The sequence below is a fragment of the Rasamsonia byssochlamydoides genome, assembly GCF_041956645.1.
Source record: "Rasamsonia byssochlamydoides strain NRRL 3658 unplaced genomic scaffold VTN77scaffold_90, whole genome shotgun sequence".
In the NCBI taxonomy this organism is placed as follows: domain Eukaryota; kingdom Fungi; phylum Ascomycota; class Eurotiomycetes; order Eurotiales; family Trichocomaceae; genus Rasamsonia; species Rasamsonia byssochlamydoides.
In genome coordinates, this window is record NW_027192473.1 from 49,626 (window position 1) to 76,329 (window position 26,704).

Here is a 26,704-nt window from a genome sequence, read left to right on the forward strand (position 1 = left end):
AATATATACAGTGGACCATAAAGCATTCGCTTCTCTTCGAGTCCTCTGCGTAATCAATCTTCTCTGATGATTTCGAGCGAAAAAAAAAGCCCCAGGGCCGTACGTAGTCTTTCCTCTTTGGGAAATGACTAAAATAGGTAGGTACCTACTTACCTAGGTAGGTAGTACTATTATTCTTGAATGCTTGAGAGCAGCTGGCTGCCGTATGATATCTTCCATCACTTCCTTGTGCTTGCTCCAGAACAGAATCAGATCGACTTAGTCTTGTAAGTGAGCGCATGCGTTCGCGCTGATATTTTCCTAGGTAGGTACGTAGGTTGGGAACTAACCACTGCATAGATAGATAGCCGTGAGGGGGAGATTAGATTCGGGGGTCTTTGCGTGAGATGGATGGGAGGACTTCGACCAGACTTGCCCGGAGTGTGGCTGTCTCTGCCTCATTCACTTGCTTCACTTCTTCGCATAATAGATATTGTCTTCCAAGCCTCAATCAATACTCAATAATAGTTTCCAATCAAGTTGTAACAGCAACAATCGTGACTCATTACTAGCGTATTGCAGTTCTCAGATTAGGTAGGGAGATTGCATGATGAGATACTGAGTACCTAAGTAGGTAGTTCTTGAGAAGATGAGAAGACGCAGCAATAATACCTCGAAGACGGTGAGATGGCTCTCTCCCGTCGGGAGGGGAGGAGGGGTGGCGGCTTCATTCACTGACTTACTTACTTCTTCGTATCTATTGTCTTTCAAACCTCAATTCTCAATAATAGTCTCCAATCAATCAAGCCGGAACAATCATGACTCATTACTAGCGTATTGTCATTGTCATAGTTCTCAGATAGGGCGATGCAGCACGTGAGATCGATCAATCGGTGAGATGAGATGAATAAAATGAAATGAAATGAGATGAAATGACTTCAAGTAGATTACCTGCTTACTTGCTTGTTTACTACTTGCGGACGTGCGGATCTGACTGAGCAGCGAGAAAAGAAGAAAAGAAAAGATGGAAGAAGGGCAAAGCATCAAAGTACTCGATATTGAATTGAATAGAATAGAATAGAGCCTGCGTATTCTATTCTAAAAAAAATTAAAGGAAAAAAAAAAGAGACATCATTCCTTCTTCGTGATCATGAACATTCATAAACCTGCATCATCGTTTCTCATTCATCATTTCTAACTCATACTTTCCAACTCATCGTTTCTAGGACATCCCCTTTCAACCATGCATGAGCAGCCAGTGCATCTGCTCCAGCTGCGCCCGCACCTGCAGCTCTTGCGACCACCCACGGAACCACTTGCCCAGAGGCAGATGCGACACGCTCTCCTCACGGATGTAGTCGAAGAAATCAATTTCGGGAGGCAGACGAGTCAGCACGATGGTCGTCTTGATCGGGATCGAAGCCGTCTTGACGGTAGGAGAAGGAGGGTTGTTGACATCGTCGACGTCGTCGACGTCGTCGGCGCTGGAGGGTGGTGTCAGAAGCGTCGCCGCGCCGGCTGTGCCGTTCCTCTCGCGCCAGCGAGCTGCTGCTGCTGCTTCAACGGCCGCGGCGGCAGCCTTGTAGCCCCTGCGCTTGGCTGCGTCGGTGAGCGGCGTCACTGGAGGCTTAGAGTTTGTGCGTCGACGAATACCGCCGGCTTTGCGATCAGGAGGAGGTCGAGGCCGGTACCGATTGGCCATGAGAAAACATGGATTGGCGAATTTAACAGACTCTCCAAAACGAGAGCCATATTTCCTGAATGCGGCCTCAAATGGGTTCGGCCAGTCTTCCATACCGTAGGACCACCCCATGGGTCCTCCGGTGTTCCCATTGACCGGAAAGAAGACATCCATGGTCGTCTCCTGGTTTTTGATAAGGTTGTTGTCCTCGATAGGAGCCATTTTTGCAGTATCACTTGTGTAGAAGAAGTTATATGAATTGATCGTTTTGTATAGAAGTCGTTAGAGAGAGGGTTGTTCAAGTGAGAGAAGAAGTTGTTTGAGAGACGGAGGTTGAGAGACAGATTCTATCGAGAGAAGGAGTTCTTCTTTCTGAGAGGTGCTTTGAAAGAGAGAAACCAGTTCTCTATAGAGAAGTTCTTTGACTGACAGATTTCGTCAAGAGAGAATGAGTTCTTCTGAGAGATGCTATTGAGCAAGAGGAAGTAGTTCTGTTCGTAGAGAATTCGTTCAAAAGAGGTACGTTTGGAGCAAGAGAAGAAGTTCGTTTTGTAGAAAATTTTGGACGTCGTCGAGGGAGACGACTGTCTTCAGATGAGAGAGCTGGCTTGCCAGCCACCCGAAAAGATATCATACTTACTGAACCCAGTATTCACTCAAGAATCCACCTTCTGTCAGGCCTTGGCAGTCTAATCGATCTAGTATCGCAAAGAGGCCTCCCCATATGGAGATCATGATGGATCGGGGGAGAGGCGAACTGTGGGGGGATGCCTTGGCCATGATGTGGAGGAGATCTGGAGAGTGGTGGGATTGGCTGGCCGGGTTTGCATGTAGTAAAAATCACTCGAAGAGAACTATATCAACTGCGGAAGCTCTCTGAGACACGGTGGTTGGGGGACTCGAGGCCCACAGGAGATCGCCATGATTGGTGAGATGGGGGAGCTTGCTTGCTGTCCAGACAAAGAAATTGCACTCAATTGAAGGATGCTGCCTAATTGACATTAGACTTGGCGTGAGACGCGAAGATGCCTCCCAGGTCTCCACATGATATCGTTGAGGGACCATTTGAGGCTGGAAACAATGTTTTGAAGACAACACGACGAGCTGATACAGTGCCTAGAGCCCTCTCATTGACAACATTCAAATCGGTATGAAGTTGGTGACCTCCGAATTCAGTCTAACCGGAAATTCCAGCAATCTGGAGAGAAAAGTTAGTAGATGTTTTGTTTATAGACGGACAGTATCAACGATGAATTTCCTCTTTTGGTAAGTAAAGATCAGACGAGTCAAGCTCGTGATGACCAAACTCAGCTAATACCGACCGCTGCAAAAGAAACAGACAGATACATACTCAGTCCCCGTCTTTGTCGCCCAGCAGCCACAGAAGATCGAAGCTGGCCAGCATATGATCTACATCGCCGTCGTCGTCAGCTCTACACTGCCATTCCACCGGAATTCGAGATCCTACACACCCCAGCCACGATAAACGTGAGAAACCCTAAGAATTGTTCAGCGTGATATCCGATGCAGGGATTGCATTGCATCTTGCTTTGGTCTTGTGCCAGCAACTTACCCAAGGTTGGCCCAACAAACTTGCAGCGACAGGGGTTTTGATCCGTTCCAAACTGGAAGCAAATCGGGAATATAGGTATGAAGACCATTGTCTCAGAGGTATTCCACTTCAGGTACCAATTTATATTCCTTCTAACGGAATTGCAAGTCCGGACAGTGCTGCGAGTGGATAGACTGGCAATTGATGTGAAACTCAGCGGATATCCAGAGATTGAACAGATTGGACGCCACGCGACGACATCTAAGATCAGAAGAGACGTCCACAGATGAAATGCGGGGGAAGCTGCATTCCATGGATGCCGGGATAATGTTAGTCATCATGACGCTGTCCGTGAAGATAGGTGGAGCTCCTGCCATAAACGGCAGGAAACCTGAATTCGTCCCATGTCAGTGAATTCTCATCAGCAAAGCAAGTTGGATATTCTCATTCAAGAGAGGAGAAAACTAATCTGACGAAGAGATCGTCTGAGTACTCTCGAGCGATAATCTAAGCCGATGGCTGCCATCTCGTTCCGCAGGGCAGGAAGGGAGGTTGAGATTAAGTTCCCGCCCAAGACGGATCTCTCGACACGAACCCGCATCGGGATGCCGCTTACGACAGTCAGTACATAACTCCTCATGTTCTAACAACAACAGACAAGGGTATTGTATTGGAATGTTCTAAAACGGGTTTTCAACAGAGAATTCAATGTGCCGGCTCAGCTATTCAAAAGTCCTGGCGCAGTGAGAGGAGAAGCCCCCTGGACTGACAGGAAACAGACATGGACCAAGAGGTATCATCCACGCTTTAAAGGAATGAAATAGGCTCACGGCCAAAGCAGATGATGTGTTATGAACGACGAATTCAGATGTCAAGAAGCTCCAAGCTCAACACGAGAGAAGCCTCAGTCTCAGGCTATCGAAGCTTCTTCACCGTGTGTCTCTTCCAGAGACTGGAAACCTTTCAGAATGGTTAGGAGCTTCGCCATCAGGCTGACAAACTCTAGATATCGAGCAGGTAGAAGGTTACGATCAGAAGTGCCCCAATCTCAGGCTACAGCAGCTCCTTCGACAAACGAGCGAAGTAACCCTAGCTGGCCGATCTTTTAGAGAACGCGATGAATTGGGGCTTCTGAAATAAAGTGTGTCATTCTGCAGTTGATTCTTTACTGGAGTGATGGAATCTCCACCGCTGGCTGTCGGGTCTGGACATCTGACCATCCCTTCTTTGTGCCCGGACCTCCGTCCTTTGCGATCTCACTTGACGGTGATTCATAGATTTCCTGCGAAATGACATAATATGCCTTACTCGAGTTATCTGAGATATTAATAGATTTGATCGGATAGTCAAGTAAGCGTCTACTTCTGGGACAGCGCATGTCCTGCTTCGAGGTTTCTCCAAAGGTACTCCGTACAGTACAGAACTTCTGGTGAATCTTCTCGTGTCACCAGCTCGAAAAATTTGTCAATGTCATTCGCGCCAGAAGGAATTCTGTGGATTCTTTTGCGAGCAGATAGTGCTGAGTCACCTTAACGGCATCAAAACTATGTGCTGTCATTTGGTCCACAGACCCACTCATAACGGAGTATTCCGTAAAGCAAAGAGTAAAGAGCAATTGGCTGGCTACCTTTGTTGGTTAGGTAGGCAGCTCACGCCAGCTGTCCTGAACCCAGCTGACCTGTTTCTGCGCGGGCACCCGCCAACTCGATAGTCGGAGTCCATACGGGTAGTAACTTGTGACTGGGCGTAACTCCCCGCCCAGAGGTGGATCCACTAGATAACAAGAGGCGTTGCGCGGTCGCCCGTTGTGGCTGTGGTGGCAGCTGCAGGCTGCAGATCTGATAAGGTGATAATAATAATGGCTCCCTCTGAAAGGCTCGCAGTTATTACTGATTATTACATAGCTCCAGGGGCACGCAACCTCTGACTCGCCCAGCTGAAAGTGTGGATCGCAGTCACGAACCACTGGATCGTTCCCGTCCTCTGCTTGTTTCAGGTCACACTGACGACGTTCGTCTATCCGCCCGAGTCTTGTGTCACTGTCGCATTCTTGCTTTCTCTTCCTTCATTCTTGTGTCGCTAATTCGACTGCTTTCTTCGCGGGAATCCTTCTTCGCGAGACATTTTAAAAGGCTTTCTCTTCCTGCAGTCCACTCAAGTACTGTATAGGGACTGTGTGGTTCCAAATCCTGTGGGCGCTTGTTTCGTGTTTAAATCTCGTCAGACTGCAGATTTCTTTCGCAACGCCACAATAAATCTCGTCGCTTTTGCTGGGAACGTCACGTCAGTCGAGGAGCCCAGCCTCGTGAGTGGGTCGGACGCACAGACACACAAGCCACAAGAGACAGAGTCCTCGTGCTGGTCCCTGGATCCACCTACCTCCTTTTTTAACCGCCGTCCCCGCATTCCCTTCCTTGAACTTACCGATCTAATCAATGCGCCACGAGCTCAATCAAGGCCGCTACGATTGAATTGAATTGAATTGAATTGAATTACCAAAGTCACGAGCCCGACGATATTATCTTGACCAGTAAAGAACGTTCCAACAAGACGAGACGAGCATTAACGAAACATCCGTCATTCATTTTGTTTATTTCCGTCCTACTTTAACGAACGTGAACGATCTCGAAAGACAATTGTGTCGCACAAGTCGAACAAACAGACAGACGAATTGAGCAGAAAGAAAAAAAAAAGATTGAGGATACTAATCGAAATACGATCCAATGGCTGTTCAAAGTCTGGTCCCTCTACTGATTCTCCTCGTCGTCGTGGGCTTTGTCGCCTTTGTCTGGTTCGTCTTCTACAGCATCGCGCAGGAGGTGGGCCACAAGACGCGAGAAAAGATGGAGAAGAAGCATGTCCTGTTCAGCAGGGACGGGATGAAGGTGGGCGTGAAGGAGTTGAAGGACGAGGAGTACAAGGATCGGAGCCAGAGGTGGGTTTCCTTGCTTGAACATAACATTATCCCGGGAAGAATACCTGACTGACGGACATCCATTAGCGTTCTTGTCAATATCTGGAACCACACCTCCTTCCCGACATACAAGAGCCGGCTCTGGGGCAACGGAGCGGCTGCTGCTGCCTCATCGGAGCATGCCACGAAGCTGGAGAAGAGAAGATCGTAAGTACAATTTCTCTATCCATCTGCCGTCTGTTTGTGTATGGACCTTATGATGCTAATATATCTATCTCGCAGACATGCTCAGTAAAAAGAACATCACCACCAATTAATAAATAATACCCGCCCGCCATCGTTTGAACGAACGGACGAGCAGACCATATATCCGTATCCTTCACTTCAGCCTTACCTTACCTTCTATCTACATCACATATGCCGTGTTTGTTTGTCTGTGTCTTCCAATTTCTGCCGCGCTACCCTGGGGGAAGCGAAGCGAAGCGAATGTACGTGTGTACCCTAAATAATACTTCAGGCTTTTTTTCATTTTGTTTTGTTTTTTGCTCCTGTATTACCCGGTTACCTAGGTTGTTTGTTTGGTGTTTGTTGTACTGTACGGAGTACTGTGCTGTACATATCTGATCTGTATTGATTGATGTACTGTACTCTTGTCTCGCACTCTCACGCTTTGCTGGTTTGTTCGATTTATATACTATTTGCTTTTCTCTCTCTCTGTGTGTGTGTCTGTGTCTCTGTGTGTGTACTTGCTCTGCTCTTATTGCGGTTGCTAGTGTCACGGTCAGTGGATAGAGTCATTCCATCTCCGCGCATTAATATGGGAAGGGAAGGAATTTAATTCCTTGCATTTGCATCAAGAACATTGTACTAGAAAATAGTATAAAATACTATATACTAAATACAGACTATAGAAAAACTAATGCTATATGTACTGTATGTATGTATGTATGTATGTACATACATACATACATATGTGATGAAAGTTGATTGCCTTCATGCTAACACATCCAGACGAACTACCTACCTGTCTACGCACCAATCTCCTCATAGTACGAGTATGGCTGGTTGAGGAGGTAGTACGGGTACGGCTGGGGCCCGGTACTGCCTCCATACCAGATCGGCGTCGACAGGTTGGTCGGCGTGTCCTCGCGCTTCTGGTCGCTGAAGACGTACTCGAACGTCTTGGCCCACTGCACCCGGTTGTTGAGGCCCTCCAGGCCCCAGAGCTCCTGCAGGAAGTGCAACATCGACGAGTGTGTGTAGGCCGAGTTGTTCGCGTAGTTGGTGCCCTCGTCGTGGATCAGGGTGTTGGCGGGGATCCAGGGGGAGATGAGGAAGGCGGGCACACTGCAAAAAACGTTAGTTGAGATATAGAAAGGATGGACTCCTTGTTTTGATCAATATATAGGCATTGGGTGTTACATACCGCACACCAAGACGCGTGAAGTCGTAGGTCACGTTGTGGCCGTCCGACAGGCCGGTAAACGTGATGTTGTCCTCGGGCGCAGGGATGTTCGTCGGCGGAGGCACGTGGTCAGCGAATCCACCGTGCTCGTCGAAGTTGATAATAATCAAACTAGAACGTCAGTGCCTTGTCTTCCCAAGAGTCTGGATGGATGCTTACGCATTGTCCCAGTACTGCGAGTTGCGGACCGCATCGTACAGGTGCTTGATCAGCAGCTCTCCGGTGGCCAGGTTGCTCAACGGGTGCATCGACGTGATGTTGCAGCACTCCGGGTTGTAGTACGAGAACTGCGGCAGAGTGCCCTCCTGCAGGTCGCGGTAGAACTGGTCGGCGTGGACAATGTTCTCCATTGCATTCTCTTGAACCCACTAGATTGTATGTCAGAACGAGAATTCGCCAGGGATATCCAGGATGCTTCTTACCTCGTACATGAAGGAGTCGATGATATCCGACTCATAGTACTATCGGCTGTGATCAGCAAAGACTGTATTTTCTGCAGTGCAATGGCACTTACGTTCTTCCAGGTGATGTTCTTCTTGCTGAGGGCCTCGAAAATAGACGTGGCGCAGCTAACACCCGTCACATTGTTGAACCAACCGGACGCCTGGTTGGTGTTGTCGACAAAACCGCAGGTCGTTGCAGCCGTGGCGAATTGACGGTTAGGGTTGGTCGGACCAGGGTGTTCGGCATGCTGTTTACGAATCAGTCAGTAATCATTCGTGCAAGACTTCATTATTCATAAAGACTTACGTAGGAGTCGAAAAAGGCAAAGTTCTGGGCAAGCTCGACCAACGTGGCGGTTTCCTTCTCGCTGAAGGCCTTGATCACAAACGCCGACTGGCCTGGCGTCTCTTGGTACTTCTCAGACTGCCGCTCGATGAAGCCTCCCATGTTGGGGACCGAGTCCTTGGTCGGGTACCAGGTCCGGTAGATCTCATACGAGGTGCCTGCGAAGTTGTGGTCCGGGTCGGCTAGAGGCACCTCGCTCTCGTACGGTGCGGCACAGATCAAGAGAGGCTCCCCCCAGACGGTCCAGTTGGGGTTGGTATATTCGTTGCAGAAGGACTTGCCCAGGTTGGCCAGGTTATCAATGCCCGGATGGAAGGTCCAGTATCCAGCGATGTTGTCAAAGGAGTGGTTCTCCATCATGAGGTAGATGACATGCTTGATCTGCGGGTCACACGACGCTGGTGAGCATCAACTTGCTTGACATAGATGATCAATTCAATTCACCATGAGGATTTCCTTACATTGCTTCTGATGTTGTCCCAGACACTGTTGTTGGCCCTGGGCGCGGGGAGAGCAGCACCCGCCGCGGTCAAAGCGGCGATGGTGGTCGCAGCCAGAGTCGACTTCATTGTGTACTACCTAGGTAGCTACGAAGAAGAGCTGGCGGTGCTTGATCTCAAGTCGAAGGCTGGTCTCATCCTGCCTATCGATCTTGGGCGCAGCCATTTATTTATGGTGGCCCGGCGTCGACCTCCCCTGTCCAACACGGACTCCTCCAGCATGCAGGTCGGTTGATCCCGAAATCGCACTCGGCATCCTTCCAGGCCCCGGCTGTCATCTCATCTCCACATCTTGACGCCGGCTGCAAGGCTTGCTTTGACGAGAATCTTGTTTGGCCCCCTCGGCCTCGTCCTCGACGCACGTGCGCCCGCGATCCTAGCCAGTTCCACCGCGTGGCGACCAGAATAATGGCGGAAACTTCGGTAGAATTATTCTGCGGGAGGAGCGCAGAGTAATCAAAAGAACTAGGTAGAGACGGGAGAATGAATGGAATCGAGGGCATTCGGATCAGATAGCCGAGTAGGTCTCAGTCTGGACTCCATTCAGAAAGATCATTGAGGTAAACTGTGGGACTGGGACAGTTACCATCGATTTAGTCCACGACCGGGGCATGCTTTCCATGCCGGCGCCAGCATTATTTTATTCAGATCGTATTGGAGTAACGTTGCTTGTGGAGTCAAACCTGTGTGAGAATAATTTCCTTCAGGGCTAATGCTGTTCCTACCGACGACCCACTCTCACTACTATAATAATCTAGAAAGAGCTGCAGACGGCCTTATCTTAGGTGCATTGATTTTGCATTAGAGTTACTGCTTGACTGACAGATGCCTAGTAAGATCGGAGTACGACCTTCCAATGGATCCATCTAACACCTCCAAGAGTTGGTCACTGCTGACGTATACTATTACCCTACCGTTATAGCGATAATCTCGTGGAGTGATAATAATAATCTAACAAGTGACCAAGTTATTAAACTACCTACGTAATAATCCCCACGATCCGTCTGATAACCCGCAAGAAATTAGGTACCTCAATTTAACTAGCGGGAGTGGCAGTGTCGTACGGAGTCGGAGTACAAGAGGTAATAGTCGGTCCTCGTGCAGGCTCCTTCCTGGGAGGTCATGACGGAAGGAGCACCTTCCCAATTGCTACCTACGGAGTACATCGGCAGGAGGTTGGCCAGCTTGTCGCGTGCCTGCCTGCTCGAACCTGGTTGGGCAGAGGTTCGTGACTACCTAGCTTGGTAAGTATCTACCTAGACTAGGCAGGAGCCGGCTGAGAAATTGACGGCACCGGATTGGCGGCAAGCTCCAGCCAGGCGAAAAGTTAATTGTTGACAAGCATCAGCACCTTCCCCACTCCCAATCAGGCCCACTCTTCGGCCGGGGATGCTGGCGAGGTTGGGCCAATTGCAACGTCGTATCTTGGCAACGTGCAACGGAAACAAGATATCTTGCCGTGCACGTTGGCCCCTCGATACTTGTCGATAGGCTCGCGGCCTCACGTCTGTCATCCGCCACGGGCTTGTCGGAGGCTCCGTGGAATCATACCTAGGTAATGGATTGTTCTCGTGTGTCGCCTTCCCTCTTGGGCCAAGGAACTGAGCCTAGAAGAGGACTGTCGGACAGAATGCTAATTACCATCCCATGATTGGGTCGTTTCGGTTGACCCCCTCGATTCTGCTTTCATTTTTAACTGCGGCTCCTTGCTTGTACGCGGTCTTCACAGCACCTACGGAGTCCTCGTGCATCCTCAACATTGTAATGCTGGCGGCCTCTCTCAGCGTCAACCTCTTCCTCCTGCATTGATCCTGCATCTAACGTCGGGCGGGCTCATAACCAATTCGTCAATCTTGTCGTGACATCGATTGGAAGAGCCATCATGTCCCTCTCGTCGGTGAAGAATTTCCTGGCTCGATATTCGCCAGTGTCATCCGAGTTTACGGATTCGGAGAAAGACTCTCGAGAACCGCTGGGGAAGGAAGTGGGTGACCTCGAGTCTGCGCCGTCGGGCTCGTCGTCTGAGACCGGCAGGAATGAGAGAAAGAGCTTCAAGATCGTCGATGCACGCGTGGTGTCGGATGCCATCATCGGGCTGTCTGACGGCATGACCGTGCCCTTTGCGCTCACAGCCGGTCTGTCGACCTTGGACGACACCAAGGTGGTGGTATTTGGAGGGTTGGCGGAGCTGATTGCTGGAGCCATCTCCATGGGATTGGGAGGCTACCTCGGAGCCAAGAGTGAAGAGTGAGCCAGTCTGCCAGATACCTTAGCTTTCACTCTCGATCTATTGTTGACTAGGCTATAGAGAATCATATCGCGCGACGCTGAAGCAAACATGCCAGCAAACGGCCACCGACCCGTCTGCCACGGCGAACATGATCTCCGACATCTTCGCCCCGTATGATCTTCCCCCGCACGTCCTCTCAGACCTGACAAGTCACCTCGCCTCCTCTCCCAACCTGCCGTCGTTTTTGATGAACTTCCACCACACCCTGCCCGAACCGTCGGGCTCTCGCGCCTTCACATGCGCCCTGACCATCGCCTTGGGCTATTTCGTCGGCGGCTTTGTGCCGTTGATGCCGTACTTCTTCGTCGGGCCGCACGAGGCGTTCTACGCGCTGCGCTGGTCCATCGTGACCATGGTCGTCACCCTTTTCCTGTTCGGATACGGCAAGACCTGCTTTGTGTCGGGGTGGAAAGGCACGCAGAACATCCGACGGGGGGTGATGGGAGGAGTCCAGATGGTGCTCGTGGGGGGAGCTGCTGCGGGGGCGGCCATGGGGCTGGTTAAAGCGTTCCAGGCTTTAGCCTCGGCGGGGTCCTAGGACAAGAAAAGAAGCATGATTAAGATATGTATATGTATCTTCTTTCTTCTTTTGCGACGTGTATTTTCCCTTCCTTGATCTTAAAGAAACGGGGACAGGGAGGTATCTGGCGTTTAGGGTATATAATGAGGATCTGGGGCTAGCTTTGATGAACTTTGACTGATTGTTGACAATGCCTATTCGGATGAAAACATGTTTATACTATATTTGTAATAAATTGATTTGTAAATGGGGAAATGGGTGATATGGAGGTCATATCATTATTCTCTCCCAGTTAGGGCTTGCAGGCGAAGTCACGTGACACTGTGCGAATCCATCTTACGTGATGAGAATGTTACCTCTCATTCCATATTATATCTCCTTCTCTTTTCGCAGTTGGTGGTTAGATATCCCATAACAGGAAAATAATTCTTTCACTGATCAAAGGATTGTCACAAAATGATTAGGTGTAGTGTGCGCTAAGATCGCGTGCTCCCAAGCCTCCAAACCTCACAAGTGAATTATCGACATCTTTTTTCCATTATATACTAGAAGACTAGCCAAGGAAATCACGGGGCAGAAGAAGAGCGGGAGGGAACTACCTCCTACTACCTGCGTATCCTGCGTCCTATCACTGGCACCTAATTGAGGCATTTTCTGCTTACAGCCAACCCCGTCGGGGTGTTCGCACAGCCTTCCCCCCCCCCCCCCTTTTGCAACAGCACTTCTATATCGCATAAACAGTTAGTCCTCGAGAGTGACTCCAAAGAATAATGACCGATACTCAAACGGTTGCAAACTGGTACAATCTGAACGCGAACCTGGAGCATGACCGGCTCGTGAGTGACAGTCGGCTTGAGTTCTCGATGTCATGGAGAATCATCGGGCAGTGCCTTGATCAGTTGAAACTCGGCACACGCACCCGATTGTAGATTCTGGATCTCGGGGGTGGAACGGGACGGTATGGTATGAATCCAAATTCACAGAGTGTTGATATTGCTATAGTATTGTTGCGCTTGCTTCTTATGTACGGGTAAATAAGGAAAACCGGCAGGTTCCTAAGCTAACTAGTCCCCCGAGACAGCCGTCAAGCTAGCACAACTAGGCCACGCAGTAATTCTGGTCGATATCTCGCAGTCGGAACTCGACGTCGCCCGGTTGTTTGCGGCCCAGTCTGGCGTCTCGCTCGCAGGCATCCAGCAAGCTGATGCACGACACATTCGGCAGTACGCATCATCCATTTTGAAGATGGGCGACGGTGACGAGGGCTACGATCTGATTCTCTGCCAGGGACCGCTGTACCATCTCATGGAGGAATCCGAACGGCTGGAGGTCGTCTGCGTCTGCGCCTGCGCCGCAATGCTTCGACCGGGAGGTTTCTTCCTGGCGGCGTTTGTCACCAAGTTTGCGCACCTCCGCGACCTGGCGCAGCGCGATCCCATGCGCCTCTGGGAGGAGCAGACGTCCTTCTACCGCGATTACCTCTTCTTCTTCTGGAGGTAAGTACACACGGAACCTACGGACCGTCTCCCACCATTCGCATCCAGAGGAGATCCGGGCTTTATTTAAGAAAGCTTCATCAACCGGATTGGCTGTGGAACGACTCGTGGCTTGTGAGGGCTTCTTGGGAGGCGGACTGGCGTCCAAGGTGAATCTGTTACAAAACGAAGCATACGAGGCATGGGTCGATGCAGTGATGCAATTTACTGAAGATCCTCATGTACTCGGAAATGCGGACCACCTCCTGGCAGTCGCCAGGCGAAGAGAGAATTAAACGCAATTCATCTGTTCAATTGATTGATCTAGGACGGATGTCAAGAGCCTGGACGGGACTATCTAGGTAGGTAAGTAAGACTTTCTGAAAAGAAATATCATATCTAGAAGAAGCACGTCAGCTGTCTTCCATACATATCTCATTACAATCAATCAATCATCAAGTTCCCTAGCTCTAAATTCTGCCTGCCCACTTGCTGCCGTAGAGTAAGCTGAATTCCGTGCTATAATCCTGAAGTACAAAATACACAAATCTTGCTATATAGTACTTCCGACCTGAGCCGAATCCTATACCCTACCTAGATACCTAGGTATCTCTGGAGCCTCTGATACCCTGGGCTCGCCTCTAGGTAGCAACCTTGAAGCATATCTATTTTCAAAAAGTATTCTCCCTCATAAAGAACAGGCCCCCTGGCTGTATAGGTAGTTCGATCCTCGCCCGCTGGGGGTCCCCTGTTCGAACCTCTTTTTTCTTTCTTTGTTTTTTTTCCAAGCAAAATCCCCTATCAGCCAGGCGTTAACTTATGGGGGTTTTCGTAGCGTCTGCGGGTTTCCTTCGAGGGGGAAGACCCCTGGTGTGAGCTTTTTATATTTTATATTTACTTGTTTTGTTGTCATTATTCTTGCAATGAAATTGGGCTTGATCGATTGATCTTTCCTTGTGTTCATAACATAGGTACTCTTCTTGCCGTTGAAATGGGAGGGAAGTAATAGACATAGATGTAACTACATATTATACCCTATATACAAAGTACAACTGCAATATCTTCTTTTTCTCATCGTGGGATGCCATAGCCATACCTCAAAAATGCCCATCCATCTATCCGTGACCAGAAAAGGGAAGGATGGCAACATTCCAAGGTTGTCTACCTAACCTTTGGATACTGTCTGACGGTGCTTGGCCAACTGACATTCCATAACCTTACATTGCTGCCTCAAGATGTGGGTGGGTGCCTACCCATCTAGGTAGGTAGAGAAAGAAGGAAGGAAGGAGGAAAGAGAGGGGTACCTGGGTAAATCTAACGATTAAGGAACAACTATCTACTAGGTAGGTACCTACCTAACTTCTACCATCCATCCTTCCACTCTCTTATGAGATCCTGGTAACATTCCATTGTGATCCTTTTATTGACTTCATTCTATGAGCGTCGTGTCAAGTTCTCCTTTTACGTCCCCTCTGTCTACCTTCAAGATGTCCAGCGAGTCCGAGTCGACAAACACGCCAAGCAAGCGCCCGGCTGAGAGCTTCGAGCAACTCGAGCGGGAGAAAGGTACCTAAATGACAGTATTGATCAAGCGAGAAAGAAGCTGAATGCTCAGGGGTCATTCAAGGCCAAGTTCCGAGCCCAGGCTGAGAATATCGAGCGCACTATAACTGGAAAGAACACAGATTAAGAAAAAAAATCCATACGGGACTTGGTGGCACTGAGGCGCAATGGCAGACCACTGAGGCAAAGAAACTATTTGAACAGCTCAGAGCCTAGGAGTTCCGGACGAGATTGTACGAGAAACACTCGCCACGACTCAAGGAGGGCGAGGACCGGAGATCCCTTCGTGCAAGCTTCACAACAAGCAAAATGGGACTTGGAATCAACAGTACAAGAGCAGGAAAAAGGGACAGCAACATCCAGAGCAACTTCCGGCAGAGATGCTCAACCTATAACCCTCATATGGAACGCTTGCTTCTGGTTTCTTCCTGTGTTGTGGCCGCGCCAGAACCGCACTCATCCTGACCTCATGGACAGGCTGGATGACCTTCGACGCGAGACGTTGTGATCAGCAGATCCATTACAACCAATTCTCGTTTTTGGAAAAGGATACCCCGGAAGGAAGATCGGGTCTGGTATCCTGGGCAGCTGGGTTGTCCAGAGCAGCACACCTTTTCGCATATATTCACGTCCAGGACACCATGGATGCCATTTTGGCAAGAAAATCGTCTCGAGCTCCATTCGTCCTGATTCTGGAAAGTCCGTTATTGTTCCGCAGCTCCCCGATAGACCAGCAAACAACCGGCTGGCAAACTGGTTTAATGGTGAACGTCGAGAATCCAATGTCTACATCATCGACACTACGGGAAATGACTGAGCCTTCCAGTTCATTATTATGGGGTGGGTTAGGGAATAGACATGTTATGTTCCGGAGCAATTTCCACCAAGCCTCCAGGATCTCTATTTTATTACTGCATCCAAGAGGTCGGAGACGGGGTTCAAGACACGGTGGAACCTTTACATTGAGGGTGAGATGGGAAGGCTGCGGGCAGGTACCTGCCACGTAACATGCTGCTTGCATGGGTGGATGAGTTAGAGCACGAGTACAGTATTGAACTGTACATTATTTACGCACCACCCATTTTTCTATGAACTTGATCATTTTAAGAAGCAAGAAGAGAGAAAAAGGAAAAAAAGAAAAAAAATTGGATTCGGAACATTGTAACTAGGTAGCGTAAGTCGGGGAGATATCTAATCAGGTTTAGCCAGATCAATATTTTGTCTTGTCAGTACTCCGTCATCGCTGTATACCGCGAGGTAATAAGGCCAAGATGGCTGGAAACTAAAATTTCTCACTTATTAATTGCAGTTTCATTAATATTAAACCTGACAGAATCCAAGATGATAAAAAGACTACACTACATGGGATTGATAAATAATCTCAGATTGATTGGTGTTTTGCTTCAACCAAATACTATGCTTTAGGTTCCATAAAGTAAGCCTCTTGTTGGGATCGAGCATTAAATCAATGACTTTCAATTTTATGTTGAGTTTTTTTGGCATATTTATTTGGTTATTAGTTCCATTACATTGCTTAACCATCGTTCTCTTGTGGCAGCTGGTATCACAGCATTTCCATGGTAACTGCAATAGGCAACGATTAGGCCCAGGTGGCACTGTGACTTCCTAATTTTTCACTTCAGCTCTGATCTGACCTCCTCATCCTTAACCTCACTTCATTTTTTTTTCTCTTCTCTAAGCCATCTCTGGCCTCAAACCTCTGGCCTCAAACCTCTGGGCTCAGACCCCTCAGGATGAATCTGGAAGTGCCTGGACAGTCTTCCCGCCGCTCCTCTTCAGATCTCTCACGAGCGCCTTCTGATGTGACTACCTTTGTGAATGTGAAGTATGATGCTGAGCCCAGGCTCAACAAGTACAAGCCTAATAAAGCAGACGATAGTACTGTCTCAGTTCTGCAGGCATTCCTCAAATATCTTCCCCAGGATGGGAAGAAGAACGTAGTCGCCGATATTGCAGGGTGTGAGGGCGACGAACAGTTATATCAACTTTCGCTTTCTCTGGTTGAAGGGCTCCTGTTTCCAATGAAAGCTCATGGGAAAACCCCATCGATCACACTGTCCCCTCGCTTCGGTCTCGAAGACTCCATTGAAAACGTCGCGTCTCAAATAACTGAACCGGCTACTCGAAATTCCCAGAGATGGCTGAAACAAGCCTGCCTCTCTCGCGATGGAAACAAGTGCGTTATTGCTGGAAGTTTTGATTCTCAAACTGCCGCCCTGGAACCCAACCAAAGTGATGCATTGGAAGCCGACACAGAACTGGCTCACATAATACCATTTTCCAGAGCAAGCTATTCAACGGAAGAAGAGCATCACAGAATTTCCGAAATTTGGGTGACCATCTTTCGCTATTTCCCTTCTGTACGCAGCAGAATCAACTTCATAGCCGACTCAATCAATCACCCAAGGAATGCTATGACGATGCATAGCTACGTTCACCGCAAATTCGGGGATTTCACAATCGCACTGGAGAAAACAGAACGTGAGCATGTCTATCAGATCAAGAATTATAACCCTCGATCCGACGTCAAAAAACATCTTCCTTCGTCTGGTATTGTGGCCTTCACAAACTATGATCCCCAATATGAGCTGCCGAGTCCCATTCTTCTGGAAGTGCATGCGGTGATAGCCAGGATTCTGCACGCCACTGGCAAGGGAGAAGAGGCGGATAGGCTCTTGGAAGAGAAAGACAAGATCGGCGTCCTTGCAAAAGACGGAAGCACAAATGTGAGGGCACTTCTTTCTGTGACAAACCTCTCGTCCCGGGCCACCAGCCAAAAGCCAACCAATGCTGGAACGCGGCAGATGACGGATAATAGGCAAGAAAACGTGTAGTGATGCCTGGTCTTCTTATCTCAATGTATTCTATACCTACATACATACTCCGTCACATACAAATTCAACTACAAACTTTTTTTAAAAAAAATTGATTCTAGTAGGGTCGACAACATACAATGGTAACTTACAGACAGGCTTCTCGAAGTATCTCTGAGAGAGGACCGCTATGTTCTGTAAGTGGTAACAACTAGTCACTACTATATACTATTCTATGCCTGTGACTTTTGTACCTATGTACTGTGCCTACTATACAATATAGTTTTTATTATCTCCTTTCCAGGGAGGCTTCCTACTCATATTCTTCACATATTCCCTGTATTGTGGCATGTGTCATTTACTTTCCAGGTGGGCTCCCTACCTATATTCCTTTACTATAATTCTTGCTATATCCGTCCGTTACTGGTATTTGTCTCCCTCACTGATGCGTATCCCTTGCTAATAGGACTAGGCATAATATAGTGATTCTAGATGGCGTAAAATTAATTTAACGTCTGGAAATCAACAGTTCATTAGAGGCCAAGAGATTACTTCGTAAAGGACATGGTTGTAAGGACCACAAGGGACGACAAGGTATCTATTTCCTCTACCTGGCAGCTTACAAATTATAGAGGTCTGTACAGTCATCAGGTGAGAGAAGATGATCAGATGATCAGATCACTGGATCTGAGTCCTGGACTCTGATGACTAAGCAGTGAGCAGTAAGCAGCTCTGGAAAAAGTCGATATGATTATAGACGGAGAAAGTGGTTCAACTACATACAGAGTAATGTGCGATCTCCCCTTCGGATTGCGTTATTATCATTCCAGTGAAGTTTTGAATGTACGGAGTACTCCGTACGGAGTTCGGAACTATGGTATGCGATTAACGACTTCCTGATCTGCGAGTCCGTGCTGTGACCGGCGTCGGACGGACCTCTTTGTCCCGAGTGTCCGACCTGATGATCTGATTAGACAATCTGTTGTGCAGAATGCGAAAGCCCGGCTGAACTAGCCTGGGCGTCCCTTGTGAACTCTTAAGCGAGTCCGCGACCGACGCTGAGCCATGTGTCCAACCGACTGGATTCAGGATCGTTCATGGCTGTGTAATCCAAACTACAGGCATCGTTTTATTTAGATTAATTATTCCAAATATATCATCAGGGTTGGAGAGATTCATTCCTCGGGATGCCTAAAACACAGCCCCCAGATCAGGATCTCAAATTTCAATCACCAGACTGGATCCCGTCTCTTGGGGGCGCTAAGTTCAGTGGTGCGATTCGTCCTTAGCGGCATGACGCGGACCGGATGGCTCGGGGTTTATTTAGCAGGGCGCAAAGCAGACTAACAATTCTACAGGATTGGATTCACTGTTCAGTTGTTGAACTAGAGAAAGAAAGTAACCAGCCACCCCGCGATGCTGGTTCGCAGCTGCTAGTCTGAGCTTTCGTTATGAGGACCATCTTCACGTCTGTTGGGATCATTACTTTCCAAAATCATTATCTTATATATAACTTTGGCCAGTCCAACCTAAACGGGCAATAATCATCGAGTCGAAACCAACACTCGTGCAGGAAACGTTTTGGCCCCGGTCAGACTCGTAAAATATGCCGAAGTTGGTAATTAGAGCGCAGAGCGTCCCCAAGTTGGAAAGAAGAAAAGCACAGCACAGCATCCCTGTTGCCGCAGCGTCTGAGGTTATCCCGGGGTGTTAACCGCTGGAATTGGAACGGCTCGTTTCATATGAGAGAACCACCAAAGTTAATTCAGCTACTGTAGACTACTATTACAGACAGTTACAGAGCTGTACCAGCAGTAGAATCCATTATTCTGTGACAAGAATAAATCAAAATTCCCCAACGACTCCCTGTCTGCAGTCCCTGTCCGTTCTGTGTCGTGTGCTTCATAAATGGGTTGTACTCGTGCATAGTTATGCAAACATCTGGGAACAACGCTGACTCAGCAGCCATTTGTGCAAGGCATCCGCGACTCCCCACTCTCCGTCGGTAGTCGGTACGGAGTCAGAAAAAAGCCGAAAAGAAAACCTGATTGTCATGCAGTTTACTCCGTAGTGATGTACTCCGTACGGAGTAGAAAATCATTGGAGTCGACAGATCAGCATCACCCCGCATCTGCAGCAGCATCATCAATGGTTCTGAACTTCTGATGCCTGCTCCCTTCATACACAGTCTACGAAGGATGATTGCCTCTCTCGGTAACCAGGCTCAGCCGTATCACGCGACACTCCCAGTGATCAACCAACCAGAGTTTGGTTGGGGTGCATTAGCTAGGCATCCTGCAAGGCTTTTTCTTGTTCGCTTCACGATCGCCGTGGCCGTGCCATGTTGCCTCGCCTGGTCGGGGAGTGGCTGTTCCGGAGTCCGGAGAGCCCACTGTTCTGTCCGGCCGTAACGGAAATACCCCCGTAAATAACAGGTCGGTCGGTCTTGCCGCCATCGTCGGGAACTGCGGCAGCCCCCTCGACCATCGGACGAGCTGCAAGGCGGCGCCTTGGCATCTATCCTAGTTAGGACTAGTTCTATCGTAAGCGAAATTTGCGTTGTCCAGAGCGCGCGCTGACTGGCTGGTGTGGACAGGCCATTTCGAGGGCAGACCAATGAGCAGCTGCCGGAATAGTCTTGGCGTCAACGATAGTTCAGTACAGTCGTATTCGTACAGTACGGAGTATTTGGTACCTAAGGCAGGGACTTAGAAATCCTAGGGTCTCCTCTCGTGAGTCTTGTAGCTGAAAGAGATTTCCTATTCCAAGCTCACATAATTACTCCATACATAGTACAGCAATACTCCAAGCTGGCTTAGAATTACGGTGTTAGCTGAGTCGGCGTTTGCAACACCGGGCAATCCCAGAACATCCGGGTCTTCCGCGGCGCCGAAGCGAGCCAGGCTAACCCGTTGCAGACTAGATGTTGTGACGCCACGACCCTGATCCGCGTAATACCCGTAATACCGTGACGCCGCTTACCAACAATACACCCGCCTGAACCGGTCACCAATGACAATACTCGTACCGTACCCGCCGCCCCCGTCGCGGGCTTAGGTTCTTTCGCTCGTTTGCTGATTTCATTCATGATTCCTGCCCAGTCCAGCCCAGCCCCGTCCCAGATGGTCCAACGCTTCATCTCGTTTCTGGCGATCATCCTGCTGCTTCTTGTCAAAGCTTTTTCCTCCTTTTCTCTCCTTCTCTCCTCCCACGCGACCTTTCTTCTTCCTCCCTGTGTTCGTGGTTCTCCTGTCCTGAGTGTCCATCCTCCGTTCCCTCGGTCCTCCGTCCTCTGCCACGCTCAGCGCGACCTCCTTGCGACCAGCTCGAGTGCTTGCCCTTGCTCCCGTCGCCGCTTTGCGTTCGAACATCCGTCGAAGGGGCCCGAGAGGATCCTGAACTGAGGCTGTGTCGGGGTCAAACGGTTTTGTTCCGCCAACCTCCTGTCCAGGCATCCGTGGGAATTGAAGGGTTTGGGCCTCCTTGGAATCTTGGCCGAGCGCGCTCTCGAGGTCCGCCGTGGTCGACGTCAGAGCAGAGGATTCTCGTCCTTGCGTTCCGTCTCTTCAAAGGACACTCTTCGTGTACGACTCCGGATTCTGCTCAAAGCAGAATCGGAAATTAGAAAGCGAAAGCCATGAACCCCTCAATATCAATATCGTCGTGGAAGGATCGGCCACACCACAACCAGTTTGTCAAGGTCCAGATTCCCGCCGTGCCATGGCGCACGTTCAAGCTGCTCATGCCGCATCGCATGCGGCGCAAGTTACGGTCCAGGTTGCGGAGTCGCGTCTCCCCAGCGTCCTCCATCGCCTCTCTCCAGACGTCCTTCTCCCCCAAGGACACTCTGCGCTCATTGCAGTCGTACCGATGGACCTGGTATGACTTCCAGTACCTGCTCTTGATGATCGTCGGCATCTTCTCGCTCTCCGTCATCCAGTCGCCCGGTCCTCTTGGCAAGACCGCCGTTGCTACGCTACTCCTGACTTCCTTACTCCTCCCTATCACGCGACAATTCTTCTTGCCGTTTCTGCCGATTGCTGCTTGGCTCATCTTTTTCTATGCCTGCCAGTACGTTGCTCTCTACTCGATGAGTGTTTTCAAGCTGACGGTTTCTCAGGTTTATTCCCCCGGAATGGCGTCCTGGCATCTGGGTCCGTGTCCTCCCTGCTCTTGAGAACATTTTATATGGCGCCAATATCAGCAACATTTTATCTGCCCACCAGAATGTGGTGCTGGATGTCTTGGCTTGGATTCCCTACGGGTTATGCCATTACGGAGCTCCGTTCGTGTGCTCCCTGATCATGTTCATTTTTGGACCGCCCGGGACGGTCCCGGTCTTTGCCAGAACCTTTGGTTATATCAGCTTGGTGGCCGTCGCCATCCAGTTGGCCTTTCCATGCTCTCCGCCTTGGTACGAGAACCTCTATGGTCTGGCACCAGCCGATTATTCGATGCCTGGCAATCCAGCCGGACTGGCTCGCATCGACGAACTGTTTGGCATTGACCTCTATACATCGGGATTTCACGCCTCGCCCGTGGTGTTCGGCGCATTCCCATCTCTCCATGCCGCAGATTCCACTCTGGCCGCGCTGTTCATGAGTCACGTCTTCCCCAAGCTGAAGCCGCTGTTCGTGACCTACACCCTCTGGATGTGGTGGGCCACCATGTACCTGTCTCACCATTATGCCGTCGATCTCGTCGGAGGTGGTATCCTTGCCGCTGTGGCCTTCTATTTCGCCAAGGCTCGATTCCTGCCGCGAATTCAGCCCAACAAGCGATTCCGTTGGGACTACGACTATGTTGAAATCGGTACTGCCCCGGAAGAGTACAGCCACGACCTGGCCAACTTCGACGGTGACACAAGCACGGATACTGAAGAGTGGACTGTGGGATCTTCCTCCTCTATCTCCTCCGGCTCTCTCAGCCCGACGGACGATCACCATCTCTGGGAAGGGGAGACCCTTGGTTCCAATTCTGACCTCGAAGTTGGTCGCTGACACCTCCACCGAGATCTCTCTCTCTCCCCCTCTCTCTCCATTAACCCGACGTGGATATAATACACTACAGTCGACACCGTCCCCTGTCGGCCCGCCATGCATTGCTCATTTTGATAGCGGTTTCGCCCTGTGATAGCTTTTTTTTTTCGCATTCGGGCACATTTTTTTTCTGATACAGCATGTTGTAATAATGGTTTTCGCTTTTTTCCGTTCGTGCACCATCATTTGATGGTTCGACGCGTTGATTTGGTTATGATTTTGCTGGTTGTACATGCATGGCATCATCGCACCGGGGCAAATTACCGACTTGACGAACCTCGGTCGACTCGACACTCCGTCAATAATTTTAATTCCGGCGGCTTGTGGAAATCCAGACGTCCTTCTTCACTACTTGGGGCTTTTCTCCAGCCTTTCGCTATCAACGACATTTATCTGTCCGGTTACTTCCGCACGCTGCCGTTGGAGACATTCGCTTGTACAGTACGCCTTTTTGTGCCACCCTCAGCTGGTGGACAGATTTCGCTTCTCACCGTGTCTTTCGCTGCCATCTTTACATCGGTCAAGCCATTTTTCGCTTCTTTTTCTTCGACTTTCTTCACCGGCTTGACCGAAGATCTTTTTGGCATCTTTTCACGATTCATGTCAATCGCTTATGTCTGGAGCCTGGAGAAAGGGAAACGGGATATAAAAAGTTGTTTTCTTTTTCGCGGTGCCTTTTTCAATTTTTCACGACACTCGCTGTGCAATAGAGTCTGCCGATGAAGTTAGCACGGCAGCAATTTTGGGATCGATTTTGTTCGAAGTTTACGACAAGCATATAGACTCGTGGGTTCCAACTCTCCGACCGGACAGACCTTCGTTTGTTTTTATTATACCATCGAGCTGTCTCAGCTACTTTCCCGAACAGCTGGTATGTTCGAGCAAAGTGGGTCCGCATATCGACTTTGGGAGGGAATTTGGCTTGGGGAGGTCGAACGTGGGATTGCATGCATGACGGAGGCATCGCTTTCCCTGCTTCCTCCCGATGTTTTTTTTTTGAATTGGAATTACGGGGCCGGGGCCGGGGCCGGGCACACAGACACGCTGTCGTCTCTTTCGAATGTCGGAATTCTTCCTCGACGACGCAGACGCATCCATCTCTCATCCGTTCTATACGTCCTTTAACCTTTACTTCAGCTAATCCTTTCTGTTCTCTGGGATGTGTCGAGTCATGTCGATGAGGAAGGATTCGCTGAGTTCGATTCCTGCAGGAGGAGACAAACAGATGTGCTTGCTGTTACTGTCACAGGCCTTGTAGCACCATCATCCAGACCAGTATTGTTAATGATAGTACTTATAAATAAATAAGTAAATGAATGAATAAATACATTAATGCCTCTAACATACTGTTCTCACAAAGCTGTGCTTTTATATTACTCCTTTGACCTGACCTGACCTTACCTCTACGTAGTTGACACTACTAATTCAACATAAGGACATGAAAAGGCTCATCTCCGTAGCTATACTTCTTGTACTCTGATATTATTATTTTTTTTATTCCTATTACAGGCTGTTTATCTTTATTCTATACATCTTTACTGTAATACATACATAGATAAGTATACATTTGTACCGTACCGTGGGGTATAATCCATAATGTCCTATTATTTATTTACTCATTTCATTCATTCATCATCATCATCGTATATCTTGACCCGCTCAGAGTATTCTCTGATCCTCGAGACGTAGTTTTCCTCAATCAATTCGCCTTTTCCGCCCGCGACGCGGAGGATCAGATCGTTGAGGGAGGCGCGACCGAGGATGTCGACGTGGTCGCCTGGCAGTTGTGTCAGTGAGGGAGATAGAGACATGGTAGGGCAGAGAAAGCAAGACTTATGTCTGTGTCTGCGTGTGTGTGTATGTGTACTTACCTGTATTGGGACCACCCCGCGGCGAAAATCGATCCGGCTCATGCGGCATCTCAAACACCTTGATCTTCACCCCCGCCGGATTGTACCGCTTGATCTTCCACCCCTTCGAGCACATGTACCCCACGCTGAGCAGGTTGACGGTGCCGTCGCCTTCGCCCATGACCACGCCGCGGTCCACGGTTCCGTCGTGGGTCGTCACCGTCGTGTCGATCGAGACGTTCAGTTTCGAGAGCGGATCCCGTTCTTCCTGGTAGAAGTAGCTGCGCTCGGTGGGCTTGCCCACCCCGTAGAAGCAGTAGATCTTCATGTCTGGCGCCAGAGGCAGGCGGGCCTCGAGCGGGTTGAGCCACTTGCGCGGATCGTCCTCGTTGGCCTCGACTTCCTCCCTTGTGTGGGCAACACCCTGCGAATAGCTGCTGAAGACCTGGTTGCGGTACCAGTCTTCCGACTGGTTGAAGAGATACGCCAGGCTTTCCTCCATCGTGAGGTTCTTGCTGGTCCACGACGAATTGGTCTCCCGGAAATTGAGAAAGCTGCCATAACTGAAGTGCTGGCCGGGCTGGTCGTCGGGCGCCCACGTCTCATTCCCCCACACGGCATCGCCTCCCTTAGGGAGCATGCTGGAGATTCCGGGCATCGCCCGGAAGATTTCGGCGCGCTCCTCCTTGGAGAGAAATCGCTCCAAGCCGTAGACCGCAAAGGCGTTGAGCTGCGCGGTGTCCCTCATTTCGCCTGACAGCACCGCCGTCAGGCCCTTTACGGCGCCCAGCATGCACCCGCTGATGTTGACCCACGAGTCGATGTGTCGGTTCACCCAGTCCTTGCCCCCATTCCCATACTTCTCATTCTCGACCCATTTAAAGAAGAACAGGACCACCTGAGAGCCCATACTGTGTGACACCAGTGTGACCTTCTCGCCGTTCACGCGGACCATCATCTCAATGTAGGACTTCAGCCGACTGAAATACTGGTCACGAAACTCGAGGTTGAGGTAAGACAGTCTCCAGTCGTATGCCGCTGAAAATGCGTTCGTAGGATCGTATCCGATCGAAGCCATGTTCTCGAGGATCTTATTCCAGATCCAGTAGCCCGTGATAAAGAAGTCCGTTGCGTCGAAACCCTGCGCCGCACGGAGCTTGATATTCGGCGGATCCAAGCCCGTTTCCTTGTCGAGCATGATGTGATTCTTCCATCCGGCTTTGTCCATCACCAGCGCCCGCATCATGCTCCAGCTGCCCCATAGCCTCTTGCGGAAGTATTGGCGCGACTCGACGTCTGTTCCCCAGCTCTCCAGCCCCGTCGATATGACCCCGGGGATCATCACCACCGGATGCTTCGCACGGATTCCTTGCGATTGTAGATGTAGACCGACGGAGAAGGCATCGTAACTGACCGCGTCGCGCTCATGTTGCTGAAAACCCAAATTAGTTAGTGAGTGTCAGACAAGCTTCAATTAGAGATGGTAAGAAAAGGCCATGATAAGATATCTTCTGCCATACCGTAAATTCCCTAGCATCACGCAGGATGCCTTGAGGTATAACATCAATCAACGCGTCGAGGTTGAGATCCATCAGCGCATCCAGGCTGATGACCTCATTCTGGTTGGCAAAGAACAGGGCGACGAAGATGCCGAACAATCCACCCAGCAGGAAGATGAAGCTGTTGCGCCGTTTACCGCGTGGCTTTGCCAGATATTGCTTCAGCCTCGCAAACGGGCTCAAACTCGGTTTTTCGTCTGGAGTCGTCGCCGCTTTCGCCGCTGCATTGGCGTCGTTATCAAGCGAGGCGACGCGGGGAGAGTTGTTATCGCTGTCGTCGCCCCGGGCGGTCTTGCCCGGACGATGGCGGAGCGTGGACATTGGTCCAGAGAGTGAGGAAGAAGAGAAAGGAAAAAGCGATTAAATCTCCTTTCAATTTTTTTTTCTTCTCGTACAGTTACTTATTTTTTGTGAAAGAGATCAATTGAAAAGAAAAAAAAGGGGGAAGAAGGGAACTGAGTCAGGGACAGGGTCGACGTCGACGACCTTGAACAAAGCTCCGGCCCGATTGATTTAATCAATCAATCGATCACATGAAAAAAACCGTCTTGCAGTATGCAGACCACGAGACGGCGGACATTGTCCATCCGAGACCGTCAAAGTTTGAATCAGGAAGACACTGCCATTGCACGAGGGTCGAAATAGTAATATTAATAAATAAATAGAAAAAGGAAGGAACCAGTCCCTTCTTGCT

General features: G+C 49.6%; 12 protein-coding genes across 12 annotated transcripts; 6 read left to right on the top strand and 6 right to left on the bottom strand.

Annotated features, from left to right (window-relative positions):
- Positions 1-1,216: 1,216 nt before the first annotated feature.
- On the bottom strand, positions 1,217-1,882 carry VTN77DRAFT_9619 (uncharacterized protein; the record flags this gene model as incomplete). The annotated part of the gene is made up of 1 exon (XM_069426246.1): positions 1,217-1,882. The coding sequence occupies one exon, from the start codon at positions 1,880-1,882 to the stop codon at positions 1,217-1,219; it is 666 nt and encodes a 221-aa protein (XP_069273813.1).
- Positions 1,883-2,800: 918 nt separating this feature from the next.
- VTN77DRAFT_9620 (uncharacterized protein) lies at positions 2,801-3,321 on the bottom strand (the record flags this gene model as incomplete). The annotated part of the gene is made up of 4 exons (XM_069426248.1): positions 2,801-2,858; positions 3,012-3,070; positions 3,133-3,158; positions 3,234-3,321. 4 exons carry the CDS (start codon positions 3,319-3,321, stop codon positions 2,801-2,803), a joined length of 231 nt encoding a protein of 76 aa, XP_069273814.1.
- A 2,614-nt stretch (positions 3,322-5,935) lies between these two features.
- On the top strand, positions 5,936-6,421 carry VTN77DRAFT_9621 (uncharacterized protein; the record flags this gene model as incomplete). Its single annotated transcript, XM_069426249.1, has 3 exons — positions 5,936-6,147; positions 6,214-6,333; positions 6,409-6,421. The coding sequence occupies 3 exons, from the start codon at positions 5,936-5,938 to the stop codon at positions 6,419-6,421; spliced, it is 345 nt and encodes a 114-aa protein (XP_069273815.1).
- A 733-nt stretch (positions 6,422-7,154) lies between these two features.
- Positions 7,155-8,022, bottom strand: VTN77DRAFT_9622 (uncharacterized protein; the record flags this gene model as incomplete). The annotated part of the gene is made up of 4 exons (XM_069426250.1): positions 7,155-7,473; positions 7,553-7,702; positions 7,751-7,959; positions 8,014-8,022. The coding sequence occupies 4 exons, from the start codon at positions 8,020-8,022 to the stop codon at positions 7,155-7,157; spliced, it is 687 nt and encodes a 228-aa protein (XP_069273816.1).
- Positions 8,023-8,323: 301 nt separating this feature from the next.
- VTN77DRAFT_9623 (uncharacterized protein) lies at positions 8,324-8,740 on the bottom strand (the record flags this gene model as incomplete). Its single annotated transcript, XM_069426251.1, has 1 exon — positions 8,324-8,740. The coding sequence occupies one exon, from the start codon at positions 8,738-8,740 to the stop codon at positions 8,324-8,326; it is 417 nt and encodes a 138-aa protein (XP_069273817.1).
- A 2,022-nt stretch (positions 8,741-10,762) lies between these two features.
- Positions 10,763-11,708, top strand: VTN77DRAFT_9624 (uncharacterized protein; the record flags this gene model as incomplete). The annotated part of the gene is made up of 2 exons (XM_069426252.1): positions 10,763-11,127; positions 11,189-11,708. The coding sequence occupies 2 exons, from the start codon at positions 10,763-10,765 to the stop codon at positions 11,706-11,708; spliced, it is 885 nt and encodes a 294-aa protein (XP_069273818.1).
- Positions 11,709-12,460: 752 nt separating this feature from the next.
- On the top strand, positions 12,461-13,190 carry VTN77DRAFT_9625 (uncharacterized protein; the record flags this gene model as incomplete). Its single annotated transcript, XM_069426253.1, has 3 exons — positions 12,461-12,526; positions 12,620-12,653; positions 12,772-13,190. 3 exons carry the CDS (start codon positions 12,461-12,463, stop codon positions 13,188-13,190), a joined length of 519 nt encoding a protein of 172 aa, XP_069273819.1.
- Positions 13,191-15,210: 2,020 nt separating this feature from the next.
- On the top strand, positions 15,211-15,735 carry VTN77DRAFT_9626 (uncharacterized protein; the record flags this gene model as incomplete). The annotated part of the gene is made up of 1 exon (XM_069426254.1): positions 15,211-15,735. The coding sequence occupies one exon, from the start codon at positions 15,211-15,213 to the stop codon at positions 15,733-15,735; it is 525 nt and encodes a 174-aa protein (XP_069273820.1).
- A 747-nt stretch (positions 15,736-16,482) lies between these two features.
- VTN77DRAFT_9627 (uncharacterized protein) lies at positions 16,483-17,583 on the top strand (the record flags this gene model as incomplete). Its single annotated transcript, XM_069426255.1, has 1 exon — positions 16,483-17,583. One exon carries the CDS (start codon positions 16,483-16,485, stop codon positions 17,581-17,583), a length of 1,101 nt encoding a protein of 366 aa, XP_069273821.1.
- A 2,298-nt stretch (positions 17,584-19,881) lies between these two features.
- Positions 19,882-20,719, bottom strand: VTN77DRAFT_9628 (uncharacterized protein; the record flags this gene model as incomplete). Its single annotated transcript, XM_069426256.1, has 3 exons — positions 19,882-20,079; positions 20,388-20,504; positions 20,591-20,719. The coding sequence occupies 3 exons, from the start codon at positions 20,717-20,719 to the stop codon at positions 19,882-19,884; spliced, it is 444 nt and encodes a 147-aa protein (XP_069273822.1).
- Positions 20,720-21,199: 480 nt separating this feature from the next.
- On the top strand, positions 21,200-22,562 carry VTN77DRAFT_9629 (uncharacterized protein; the record flags this gene model as incomplete). The annotated part of the gene is made up of 2 exons (XM_069426257.1): positions 21,200-21,633; positions 21,683-22,562. The coding sequence occupies 2 exons, from the start codon at positions 21,200-21,202 to the stop codon at positions 22,560-22,562; spliced, it is 1,314 nt and encodes a 437-aa protein (XP_069273823.1).
- Positions 22,563-24,226: 1,664 nt separating this feature from the next.
- VTN77DRAFT_9630 (uncharacterized protein) lies at positions 24,227-26,331 on the bottom strand (the record flags this gene model as incomplete). Its single annotated transcript, XM_069426259.1, has 3 exons — positions 24,227-24,378; positions 24,473-25,883; positions 25,972-26,331. 3 exons carry the CDS (start codon positions 26,329-26,331, stop codon positions 24,227-24,229), a joined length of 1,923 nt encoding a protein of 640 aa, XP_069273824.1.
- Positions 26,332-26,704: the final 373 nt, after the last annotated feature.